The 12996-nt window shown below is 41.8% G+C and overlaps 1 protein-coding gene across 2 annotated transcripts in view; it reads left to right on the top strand.

The window, feature by feature from the left end:
* Herc3 (HECT and RLD domain containing E3 ubiquitin protein ligase 3) overlaps window positions 1-12996 on the top strand; it is a 99536-nt gene that overhangs the window by 63993 nt on the left and 22547 nt on the right. For both annotated transcript variants that reach the window (XM_075983950.1, XM_075983951.1), the window contains exons 18-22: window positions 35-205; window positions 1348-1491; window positions 4574-4740; window positions 7302-7368; window positions 7825-7907. In XM_075983950.1, the coding sequence (XP_075840065.1) occupies window positions 35-205; window positions 1348-1491; window positions 4574-4740; window positions 7302-7368; window positions 7825-7907 (632 nt within the window). The remainder of the gene's footprint in view (window positions 1-34; window positions 206-1347; window positions 1492-4573; window positions 4741-7301; window positions 7369-7824; window positions 7908-12996) is intronic.

Below are 12996 nucleotides of genomic sequence, written 5' to 3'. Positions count from 1 at the left end.
CTATACTCAAAGTACTTCGGTTGTTCTATTCCAGGTGGCAGTCAACGGAGCCAACCTGCAGAATGTCTTCATGCTTCTTACCCTGGAGCCTCTGCTGGCCAGAAGCCCCTTCCTGGTCCTTCATGTCCGCAGGAACCACCTTGTTGGAGACGCCCTGAGAGAGCTGAGCATCCATTCTGACATTGATCTGAAGAAACCTCTCAAAGTGAGCCCCTTCAGTGTTCCCTCTTGTGCCCTTATGAGCACATGGCAGCAAAGATGTCACTGAGTAGAAAGGGCAGCCACTCATCGTTGGTTTCAACCTTCTTACAAGAATCTAATCACCTCCTTTTGTCCAATCACCAGAAAGAGCATTTCATTGGACTATCAGACCAAATGCCAGTGGTTGTTGAGAGATTCTTGGGCACTGCTTCTGCTGTCTGTAGTGTGCCTGTTCTAGACTATCAAAAACAGTCATGTAAGATACATATAACTTTGACGAAATACGACAATTCAGACCTCACCAAGGAAGATTAGGATGTCTAGAATTTAAGAGACAGAATGAAAAACGGAGAGATGAAAAGGTGAAATCATCTACGAAGCTGTTGGCCCACTAGTAGGCAAGATTAGCGATATGTGATTACTGACAAAATATCGCTTCCCATAGACTGTGCATTAGTGCATGAGACTGCTTACTGTACTCTAGGCTCTGTGTGAAACTTTACAGCAGGTACCCTGAGGAATAGATAATAAATTACTTGAAGATGTTTAAAATGAAATGACTTCTATCTCTGTTGCAAGTCAGCGCATAAATGCTGGTTTCGAACCACAGTCTGCAACAGGTTGAACCGATTATCTCACATCTCACCTTGTTACCTTCTCCAAAATGTCCTGACAAGGACACATGCTCACGACTCTAATCCCTGCTCATCAGGAGGCGGAGTTGGAGAGTGGGAAGGTCACAGCCATTCCTGACAATCTGGATAGATTTTATCTCAGAATAACATCTAACTAGGACTAGACGTGTAGCTCAGTGGGAAAGCATGTGATTCACTTGTGTGTGTCCCAGGGAAAGAGCATTTGCTTCGCATGTGTGCAGCTCCTGTTTAACTACTAGAACCACACACACACACACACACACACACACACACACACACAAAAAAAAAAAAAAAAAAAAAAAAAAACTTTGAAAAAGCCCTGAAAAATTCTACCAGTCTATCTGGTTCTCCCTAGAACTTCCGGCTTTTATTACGCACAGCCGCTGCTTACAGTTTGTTATTGAGATGGTGCTCTTGCTTGGTAGCATAGCTGCATCTTTGGCTGAACATTGCTTTCCTTGAAGTATTCATTGTGTTTTTATGTTCCCAGGTGATCTTCGATGGGGAAGAAGCAGTAGATGCTGGTGGTGTTACAAAGGAGTTCTTTCTTTTGCTGTTGAAAGAACTTTTGAATCCCATTTATGGGATGTTCACCTACTATCAAGAGTCACATCTCTTGTGGTTTTCAGATACAGTAAGTTCATAATGTCACAATTGAGTACCCTGTTTGTGCTAGACTTCCTGTTTGTTGTCAGACTAGCTTCTTGGTTTCTAATATTGCAGAATTAACTACTAAAATGCCTAACGTGTCCAGCCTTCAAGCTGGACTTGCTTTTAAGACTTATAGTGTATTATCCATGAGCTCCAGTGCCATTTCTAGTAGGTGAGATCCAGGCCATAGTATCTACAAAGGGCAAAAGGAACAGTGTGATAAAGAAAGTAGGCTTAAGGGTAGAAGAGATGGCTCAGTGGTTAAAAGCAGTGGGTGCTCTTAGTAGGATCCAGTTATGATTCCAGACATCCACATGGTGCTTCACAATCCTCTGTAACTCCAGTTCTCGGGTGTGCCCCCTCTGGCATTCTCAGGCACCAAGTATGCATGTATACATAGACATGCAAGCAGGCAAAACACCGATACAATTAACAAAATAAAATAACTATAAAAGATTAGTTTAGCTCTTCCTGTTCTCTGTCATAGCACAGAATCAAGGTAAGAAGGGGAACCCACATGGAACTCTATGTATGAGTAGTGTGGATGCACACTGGCCTGATCAGTCAGATCTTGGAGTAGCTCCCAGGCCAGATCCTAGTGTTTTCTAGTGCTAGATATATTGATGGGTTTTTTTTTTTTTTTAGCATTGAGATAAATGAAAAAAATATCACCTATTGTATGGTCTGTGGGCCAAGGCAGAAGAAATCCTGTATTGCAGATGTGTAAACAGAGACTGCTTTTTTGTTTCCTGTCACCCTGACCCGAATAATTGCACAAAAACTAATAATTACAACACTGTTTGACCAATGGCTCAGGCATATTTCTCGATAGCTTTTATATTTTAAATTAACTTATTTCTATTAATCTATGTAACACCATGAGGCGGTGGCTTACCAGTAAGGTTCTGGTATCTTTCTACTTCGGCAGCTACATGGTATCTGCCTGACTCTGCCTTCTTTCTCCTTGCATTCAGTTTAGTTTTCCCACCCACCTATTTTCTGCCCTGCCGTAGGCCAAAGCAGCTTCTTTATTAACCACTGGTAATAAAACATATTTATAGCATACAGAGGGGAATCCCACATCACAAATGCCAGAGAATGAATTAAGAAGAAGCAGCCCTCAGATACTGGAAACTTTGGCATGGGAATTGCACAAGTCAGGGTTCTTTAGAGGACCAGAACCAATAAGATGAATATATATTATATAAAAGGTTTTTTAGGCTGGGTAGTCAACATTGGATGTCTGTATGCTAGAACAGCTACTCCATCCTTGAGACCAAAAGCTTTAGAAGTTCCAGTTTGGTGGGAAGGCCTGGCAGATTCCTAGAAACCACTGCTTTTTAGTCTACAGTAGAACGCAAAGAAGCTGGAGTTTGATGTTAGCAGCAACAGCAGCAGACGCACTCAACAGTACGGAGTAAGGGCAGGCAATAGGGCAGCATTGCTTTCGCCCTAGAACTCTTAAAGGTTCCATCAGCTCTGTGGGACGGTCTTTGCTCTCAGTTAATCCTTCCTAGAAATGCCATTATAGACCCACCCTGAGGTATCTCTCATAGTTAATTTCAGCCAGGTTAGCAATCAAGATTTATCTGTTGGGCGGTGGTGGCACAGGCCTTTAATCCCAGCACTCCGGGAGGCAGAGGTAGGTAGATCTCTGTGAGTTCGAGGCCAGGTTGGTCTACAAGAGCTAGTTACAGGACAGGCTCCAAAGCTACAGAGAAACCTTGTCTTGAAACAAACAAACAAATAGAAAGATTTATCATCACAGAGATCCAGAAAGACACTGGTCTTGGTATCAAATATGACCTGAGCATTGGTGTCCATTACTTGGACATCTCTATAGGGCTGCGTAGGCCAGGTTTCAACAACACAGACAAGAAACACAGGATAGACTGCTTGTAGAAGGAGCTGCGGGCTGCGTTTCTGCTGCCTGGCTCCCAGCCACCGGCTAGCTTTACCCGAAATAACAACACACAAACTGTATTCATATAAACACTGCTTGGCCCTTTTCTATTAATGTGTGTAGCACCACGAGATGGTGACTTATCTTGCCTAACCCATATTTAGTAAGCTGTGTGTCACCAGTCTTACCGGGAAAGATTCAGTTTCTTTGCGGTTGCCCTGGAGAGGAGAGGCATGGTGTCTGAGTTTACTTCCTCTTCCTCCCAGCATTCTGTTCTGTTTACTCCACCCACCTATGTTCTAACCTATCAGACCAAGCAGTTTCTTTATTAATTAACCAATGAAATCGACAGATTGGTATATGACACTCCCACATCAACTGCTCTGATCAAACACAGAGTCAGTGGAATGGAAGTGATGGCATGACGGGGTCATTCATTACAATTAACAAATTCTATCCAAAAGACCAGGACAATGCTTTAGTGAAAAGTTTAAAAAGAGAGAAAAGAAATTGGTTTTATATTGTGTTGGGCATTGGTAGTTACATATATATTCTTTTAATGATGGTAGATTGTGTCTGAATATGTACATATAACATAGACTTTTTAAAAGTATTCAATAGGAGAGGTAAGCTTTAGATGCAGTGCTAGAGTTGGGGTGTGGCTCCATGATGGAGCACTAATCTAGCACGCATGAGTACCTCCAGCATTTGAGGGGCTCTTACTTCATCCAACCCATAATTTCAGGGTTTTGGTCTCCTAGAGTTTTTTCCTTAGATTCTCATTGTCCTCAGTGGTAGGAGCTAGTCACATCGGATAATTTAGAGATCCACTCTGTGTGCTTAGTAGACACGTGTAGCCAGTGACTATGGTCAGGGGTGGTGCAGAGTAGAACAGTTCCATCATCACAGAGCGGCCTCTAAAGAGCCCTGCTGGAGACAACAGCAGGCAGTTTCTAGTCCATCAGAAGAGTTCCAGGCACTTGGCTTGGCAGTGCATCTAGCAACAGTAACGAACTTTGATCAGAGACGTTTCTCTGCCTCAGAGCGTAAATATACATATGGGCTTCATTCTAATGTCCTGAAACATTTTGGGTAGGTGGTACAGTATCTCTAGGTCTTATAACACTACCTCTTTCTAATACATTTGTGCACACCCTGACAGTGTTTTGTAGAGCGCAACTGGTTTCACTTGATTGGCATAACCTGTGGTCTGGCGATCTACAACTCCACTGTGGTGGATCTCCACTTCCCATTGGCTCTCTACAAGAAGTTGCTGAACGTAAAGCCTGGCTTGGAAGATTTAAAGGAGCTGTCACCAACTGAAGGAAGGTAAAGAGCTAAAGGTCATGCTAGTGGTGTGGGGACCTGTCCTTACTGCCGTCGCGCAGGGATCTCAGGTGGAAAACGACATTTCTGCTAGTTTGGGTGTGCGAAAGTGTTGTAGATTATACGGCACTTACCTGAAGCATTGCCTGTGTTACTGTATGGACAAGAGAGGAAATTAAAAGAGGGACCTGGTACCGGAGATGCAGTTCAGTGGTTAAGAGCATTGGTTGCTTTTTCAGAGGACGTGAGTTTAGTTCCCAGAACCCATGTGGTGGCTCACAGTCATCTGTAACTCTAGTTTCAGGGGATCTAATGCTCTCGTCTGGCCTCCACAATCGCCAGCCATACACAGATAAACATGCAGGCAAAAACAACCATACACATAAAATAAATAAACCTTCGAAAAAGAAAAGGGAGGGATCATCACTCCCTAGGAATAATGTTTGCTTTCATTTTCTTGTATCCCCTGCAAAGGAAACTTTGAGCCTTGTCGTGGTCCAGAGTTAACAGTGGGGGAGATTATTGAAATGAGAGCCTTTCAAAAAGTTTATTGATATAGTGATTGATAATTTGCATGCCGTACAACTGACCCATCTAAGAATATTTAGCATATGCTTTAATGTATTCACAGTTGTGTGGCCGTCACTGTAGTCACGTTTAGACTGTTTCAGCACCTGAAGAGCAGCCTGGCACTTGGTTATCTTGTCCCTGCTCTCCATGTTATTAATCCTAGGTGAACCCTAATCTGCCTTCTGCCTCCATTTGCTTGCCTATTCTAGATTTTCCTCTTTCAAATTCTTGAGACAAGATCCCATTATGTAGCCCTGGCTGGTGTGTAACTAACTATGCAGGCCAAGCTGTCCTCCAACTCACAGTCATTGCCTCGTGAGTGCTGGGACTAAAATTGTATGCCGCCATGTCTACCTACTCTGGATAGTTTTAAGAAATGGGATGCTTACAGTGTTGTTCAGTTTGCCTATTTCACTTGGTGTGTTCTCCAGACTTGTCCTGTTATAACATGAATCAGTGTTTCATTTTTCACACTGGCAGGCAATATTCTACTGTAGCCTTCTGTTTTCTGACATACCTGTACGCTAGCCCATTGTATATATTCCTTTGTACACATACATTACATTTTGTTTCTCCATTCTTTATTTGATGGCACTTGGAGCGCTTCTGCTTTGGAAATATTATGAATAGTGTTACTGAGAACATTTATATGCAAGGTTTTGTGTAGACATAACTTTTGTTACTCTGACATATGCCTAGGGACAGAATTGCTGATTCATATGCTAATTTCATATTTAGCATTTTGAGAAACAGTTGGAATGCTTCTCGCAGTAGTCAAGCTACATTTTTGTTACTTTCCTTTTTTTTGGCTCCTAAGATTCCCCCTTTTCTTGAGTGTCTCTGTGTTGATTTTGGGCAGCAAACAACACACAGCTGGCTTGAGAGGAAAAAGTGGCTTCTTTTTTGTGGGAAAAGGTGTTAGTTTTAAGTTGGGGCAGAATCTCAGAGTTCAGTCCTAGCACCACAAAACAGCAAGCATAGCTGCCCATAGTAATGAACACCTGGAATCCAGTACACAGGAGACTGAGGCCAGAGAACCAGGATCTTAAAACTAGCTGGCACAGCACAGCCAGTTCAAAGCGGTGCTGTCTCAAAAAATAAATGTCTTTGCAGAGCGTGGTGGTATACCCTAGGTTTAGCTCCTGGTGTCAGAAAAACAAAAAAACACTTTATTTCAGACAGCTGCACGTACAAAGCTGCTGCTCGCACCTACCAAGCAGTGCTATTTGTTTATCCGATTCTCTTCCTGGTGTATTCATTTGTGGATATTGTTTGTATGGGTCTTAACGGTTGTGTCTTTACAGCTGTGATTTGTGTATTGTGTTTATGATTCTGAAAGTTTTATATTATTTGCCTGTTTTGTGTTTTGAAGTGATTTCATAAGCTATCAACATATATAAGTTTCAACACAACAGAGAGCTCACTTCTCAAATCCCAACCAGTAACCAGAGAGAGCAAACAGGGAAATGAGAGTGGTTTTGAAACTTGAGAGCTTTCCCGCAGTGAAATCTCTAGCAAGGCCACACCTTCTAAACTTCCCAAGATAGCACCACCAAGTGGGGACCGGGTATTAAACACGTGAGGCCAGTCTCATTTACACGACAGTGACTTTGTGACCTTTTTATTTTTGATAATGGCAGAAGGGTTATTTTACTAAAATATATGGATAACACCAGACGATGGAGTCCTTACAGTACCATGTTCTCATGTACGTATGTATGTACATACTGGCAATGCTAAGGAGGAAGAAACACAAGCCCATCAAATGTAAATCCATGTTAATCTCATCTTCAGTTGAGAACAGTGTGTCAGCTTGGGAAGGGAGGTCATACAGTCTGCTGCCTTAATTCTTGAAGGTTTTAGGTACATGGCTTTCTGTTCTCTGGATTTATATTCTCTAGACTTTATTTTTCTTGACTAAGACTCTGAACATAATTGAGGTAGAAACAACATTGCATTTTTGATTTCCTCTTTTGCTGTTCTTCTGTGACTAGGAGTCTTCAGGAGCTTCTAGATTACCCTGGTGAAGATGTCGAGGAGACTTTCTGCCTCAACTTCACGGTACGCATTCCTGTATTTGTGATTGTGACTGTTCTTCATGGTAACTGTGAGTCATAATTAACAGTAGATTTCCTACAGACAGCAACATCAGAGACTTAAATCAAGCTATTTTAGTCATCATATCTTGACTTCAGTAAATGTGTTGCAAAGAGGGGCCTGTGTTTTTCTGTGCACTTAGGAAAATTACTGAAGCATTAGTCCTCTGTACTGTTGACATTACAAGCTACAGTTTTCTACAGTTCCTGTCACTTTCTCCTTGATTCCTTTACATGACTTAAGATGTTTTCAAGGTGCTGTTATTTTCTGATTCAGAATTTTATTCTATTCCCCTCCCCATTTCCTGTAAATGTAGTCATTAAATTAGATTTACTCCTAGTTCCTCTGAGTCACTTGGGTTCTAGAAAGGAAAATTAGTTAAAGGAAATGAAAACGTATCTTTTTCTGTATTAAACGAAGGTGTGCCGAGAAAGCTATGGAGTGATTAAACAGAAGAAGTTGATACCCGGGGGAGACCGAGTGGCCGTGTGTAAGGACAACAGGTTAGTTCTGACCTTGGGCTGCTGGATGGAGATTTGGCTATTTTATTTTCTTGATGTTTGGATGTTTTCGTCTAGGATTGAAATAATATTGTAATCTCTCTGTGGAGGAGGTGAGGGCCATAGAAGCAGAACTTGAGGCTGCAGAGAATTTTAAGAGAGTGAGACGGATGTAATGAGTTCCTCTGTCCTGTTTACCAGCTCCCAAGTAACCACATGGAAACTTGGCCTTAGCTTAGGCTTGTCTAGTCTGTTTAGTCTAGCTAAAATATGTTTGACCTTGAAAACATATCTAACATGGCTATAAATTTGTTTGTTATAGATGACTAACTACTAACCAACTTTTATTATCCTAAATTTGTAATAATATCCTAGTTTGTAATAATAACATTTAAGGACTAGAAATTTGCATTAGCTGCATAGGTACAATACCTTAAGCAAGAGTCGAAACATATACAGTATAACAAAAATAACCTTAAATTTGTATCAGTATACATAATTACATACCAATGTAAAATATTTTAGATAGTGATTGTTCAAAAGTAGAGTCAGCAATCTCCCCTTTTACCCCATCATTTCTATACCACACCCCCCATTTTCCCTTCAGAAAGAGATTCCTGAATCTAATCTCCTTTGTTTAGCTTTCTCTCTGTCCATGAGCAGTAATAATTTGTAACCAACCCCCCCTAAATGATGACAATCATCCATAACCCACCAAATGACCAAAAACTACCCACTCCACTTCTTGGGTATATGTGCGTTGTGTTCTCTAGGTTGCTTCCTGTTGTCTTTGGGGGACCCTGAGAAAATTAGGGTAATGGTCAAGTCCTGGGAGAGCTAGCCTTAACATTTGTTTCCAGTCTCTGCAATAGGAAAGGGCATGGTTTATATGAAGTCTTGGCTGGTATAGTCTATGAGGCCACCTGTTTGCTTTGTTCTGCAAACACAAACTTTCAAAGGTAACATATATATCTGCATTAACAGATATATGGACTTTGTGTTGTACACAAGCCAGCCAAAGATGATTTTTTGTTTTATGTGTGAGCACGTAAAATATGCATCACCTGCCTTATAGTTTTTCCAGGTTTATTTCTTTATGTCTGTAGCCAGGATTTTCAGGGGGTTTCCTCAATAAAACCTGATCTTTATCAACCTTGAAGGAATCCACAGCCTTTTGTTTTCTGTGGAAAAAAAAAAGCATAACATCTTCCCTAAAGCAATAGGTTTTCTGACTTTCATTTTAAAGTCAAGGCATTCCTGAAGTATCTAGGATGGTTTAATTTAGCAGTCGCTTTTATAATCCCACATCTTTCAACAGCTGTAGTTTACCCATCAGCAACCAAAAAAAAAAAAAGCACGAGACCATATAGGATCAAGACTCTTTGTGTATTATCCCTTTTATTCTCTTTTTAAAGACTTTATGTTATTTTCACACTGTTTGTTTTTTCTATGACTGTCTATGCCCACTTTCTTTTCTTAAGCCTACACACAGTTTTTGACACTCTATAGCCTGTTTAGAAGTCTTTGTCTGGCTGTATCTGTCTTTACTGAGCACCTGAGGTGTTCTGTGATCATGTGAGACAAAGTGTAAACTGCTCAGCTTTTCTCATGGTGCTGGCACATGGCTCTGGTGGCTGGCTCCAGTCTGCAGGCAGGCGCTGGTACTTACGTCTCTGTAAGCCTCTGAACCTACCCGAGAGACTACAGTCACTGAGAAGCTGCGTTTGATTTTATGTTCTGAACTCTTATTTTTAAAGCGTTCTCAGGCCTTATGTGGATGTTTGTGACTCCACATTAGTCACCATGTGTAATAAGTCTTTCTCTGTTCTGCCTGCCAGCTCCCAAATAACCACATGGAGACCTTTTATTAATTATAAAAGCTTGGCCTTAGCCTAGGCTTGTTTCTAACTAGCTTTTATAGGTTAAATTTTTCTAGCTGTCACGTGACTCGTGGCTTATGTCTTCCTTCCTTTGCATCCTGCTGGCGCTCTCTGTTTCTTCTCCGAGCTTGCTCTGTCCAGAAGCCCAGCCTATTGGCCTAGCTCTTGGCCTTTTAGTTTTCATGAAACCAATCACAGTGACACATCTTTACACAATGTAAAGGAATATTCCACACCACATGGATTTAGCTACAGATTTGCATCTTCCTAACTTAGACCCTAAGTCAGTAAGTCACATAAACTGCTTGCTTTCGGATATCTCAGTTGTAAAGCAAAGATGACAAAAAAATTGTCCTGCCTGACTCTTCAGATAGTCGTGAGAATGCAGTAATATATAGGGAGTTATTTTGGAGTAAAATGAATGGGAAGCACAGGTTTCTCCTATCTAGCAGAATGCCTGGTGCCAAAGTGGTATGAAAACGTGTTGAATAAATAAATGGTGTCAGCGTGTGCATGTAGAATAAGCCGGCCCAGAGCCTTGCCTGCTATACTTTCACCACTAATTACTTCTCACCTCTAGGAGTTGTCAGGATTTCCGCCTCCCAGGGAAAAGGCAATTAACTCCATTGTGGACAGTAGAGCCTCCATGCTCACTAATCCAGCTCAGTTCTGAGCTGCACTGTAGTGATAATCAGACTTCTTATCACTAGCACTGCAAATTACCTGTAAAATACAGCCGAGTAAAGATTGTTGGCGCTCAGTTGAGCTGAGCTGGTGGAGCGATGAGGTAGCATGGCATGGTATTACCATGGCAACCAGGCAAGCCGAGAGGCCGGGTAGTAGTACTTTCTGGTTGGGACTGCCAGCCTGCAATAATGCCACAGAGACTTGTTAATTACAAAAGCTTAGCCTGTAGCTTATGCTTGTTTCCAGCTAGCTCTTATACCTTAAGTAACCCGTATTTTTTAAATCTATGTTCTGTTACGTGACTTTTTAACCTTTCTTCAGTACCTTCCGCCTGACTTTTCCAGTGTCTTGTTGGTATCTCTTGCGTGCCTAGATTCATCCTGAGGTTGTCTCTCTGCTTGGAAGTCCCACTTATTCCCTATTGCCTATCTGTTGGCTACTCAGCTCTTTATTAAACCAATTACAGTGACAAATCTTCACACAGTGTAAACAAAGATTTTGCAGCAAGGCAGGAAGAAGCCAAGAGCACGAGACATCATTCAGTGATAAACCCTGTTGGCCTACTTCCTCTGTTAGGACCAATTCCTCATAGCCCAGTTAATAGGGCTTTGATGGGTTAACCTACTGATAAAGGTGGTCCTGTTGCGACCCCCTCTCGTCTTAGCAATTCCACAAGCTGGGAACTGAGCTTCAACACATGCACCTCCTGAAGGGACAATTCATATTCAGACGTCTCTATCTGAAGACAGTATCAGAACTCTCTTGGGGCTTAATCCTCTGTGCTAACACCATCGCTCCCTCACCCCAGTCTCTGGCTACTTTACCTGTGGTCCCCACTAACTGGCCTGTAAATCGGGTTTCCTGGCTGCGCTCCCCCATGCTGATTAATTTGATTGAATGGGTCAAAGAACTCAGAGAAATGCTCACTTACAGTGGGGTACAGATGAAGAGCTGCATAAGGTGAGGTATGGGGAAAGAGCTTTTGTGCCTTCTCTGGGTCACCTTCCAGTGACTGTTTCTAACTCATATCTGGTCGGGTTTTATAGACACTTCCTTAGTGTGTCTAATGCTAGTAGCGTCTATGTGGAAACAGCAAGGCCTGCCTGTATGGTTCTTCTCAACCTGTTTTGCATTTTTAGTGTGGATCAGATTTCCTTCTGAAATGGGTGTCTTATCTATTATCAGCCAAGGTAGGTCTCTGTAAGGTAGGGACTCTAATTGGGGATCTGTAGATCAAACAAAATGATATACACACATCTCAAATATCACAATAGTGGCTTAGTATATTTAAGGTGAGATCTGTGATTCAGGTTTAAAGATTTAGCTGCACTTTTGGAATGAATCTCGGTCCTTGAGTTTTCTTGTTAGAGGAAGGTAAATAATAGATTTTGTTTACTTCTGTATTGAACTATGAAAATCTACGCAGGCGTTCATTCACTTTACAGACCCTGAGTGTTTACTGTGCCAGGCATGTTGCAGACATGGGAGATGACTACTGTCTACCCTTCTTTCTGTGGTTGGGAATGTACACAGATATGTGACAGATTATGGTATCTGTTACATGAATTATATATCACATATCATGGAACTACGGGAGAAGCAGCAGGCTTTTTGTAAGACGTTTAAGAACATAGATGTGGGGCACATTTTAGGCAGAGTGAGTGTGTGAGTCAGAATATTCAGGGTTGATAGATGATAGGGACTGTCAGGGATTTGTCACTGGGCCAGGACATGGTCGGTGCAAGAACTGTAGAGTTAAGATTATCAAAGCCTTGAGTTGGGTTTGTATTGAATGATAATCTCAGTTTTAGAAAAATAACTTATGGAAATAGACAATGTGCACAGAGACCTGAGAGGAGGCCGTCAAATTAGCTCTGGTAAAGAACGGCCAGGGTCAGCATGGAAGCTGTAGAAATCATACATTGGTTATATGTGAGTGACACAGTCAACAGGTGTCTGGTTCTGTTGGCGCAAGGCTTTAATTGGTGACCCTGTCACGGTTTCTAGTTTGGGTAGCTGTATAATAGATAACAGACTATAAATAAAGCTGGTTCATTGAGGGAAGTTCTGTTACTTTGGCTATCTATTACTTTGACTATCTGATAACATCCAGGCAGTTACTTTAAAGCAGGGAATTTATGTGAGTCTCAGGAAAGAAGTCTCAATAGAAGTCTTTCCTTTGGTTGTGCATGCCAGCCTCAGTCACCAGTGAGTGTGAAGTCACCTGAGTGGTAAATGGATAGAGATGCTAAAACAAGAATAAAAGGAAGCATGCATTCTTTGGTGGAGCTGTGTAGTTAGAATGCGATGCAAGTCACTGAGGGAAGAATCTGACATAGCTGCCATCCACATTGGCTAGCAGTAAAGCTTGTCTGGAAGAGTAAGGGCGTGGGAGATGAGAAAATGCTTGTCCCCAAGGGGGAGGGCTGTGGACACAGGGAAGCTAGGCTTCAATTAGGCTCTGAATAAAACTGTAGAGTCGCAAGATTGTATTTGTAAGTGTGCGCGCACACACACACACACAG

The sequence above is a fragment of the Microtus pennsylvanicus genome, chromosome 8 (assembly GCF_037038515.1).
Source record: "Microtus pennsylvanicus isolate mMicPen1 chromosome 8, mMicPen1.hap1, whole genome shotgun sequence".
NCBI lineage: Eukaryota > Metazoa > Chordata > Mammalia > Rodentia > Cricetidae > Microtus > Microtus pennsylvanicus.
The sequence above is the reverse complement of the archived record's forward strand: the minus strand, read 5'-3'. Positions and strand labels throughout refer to the sequence as shown.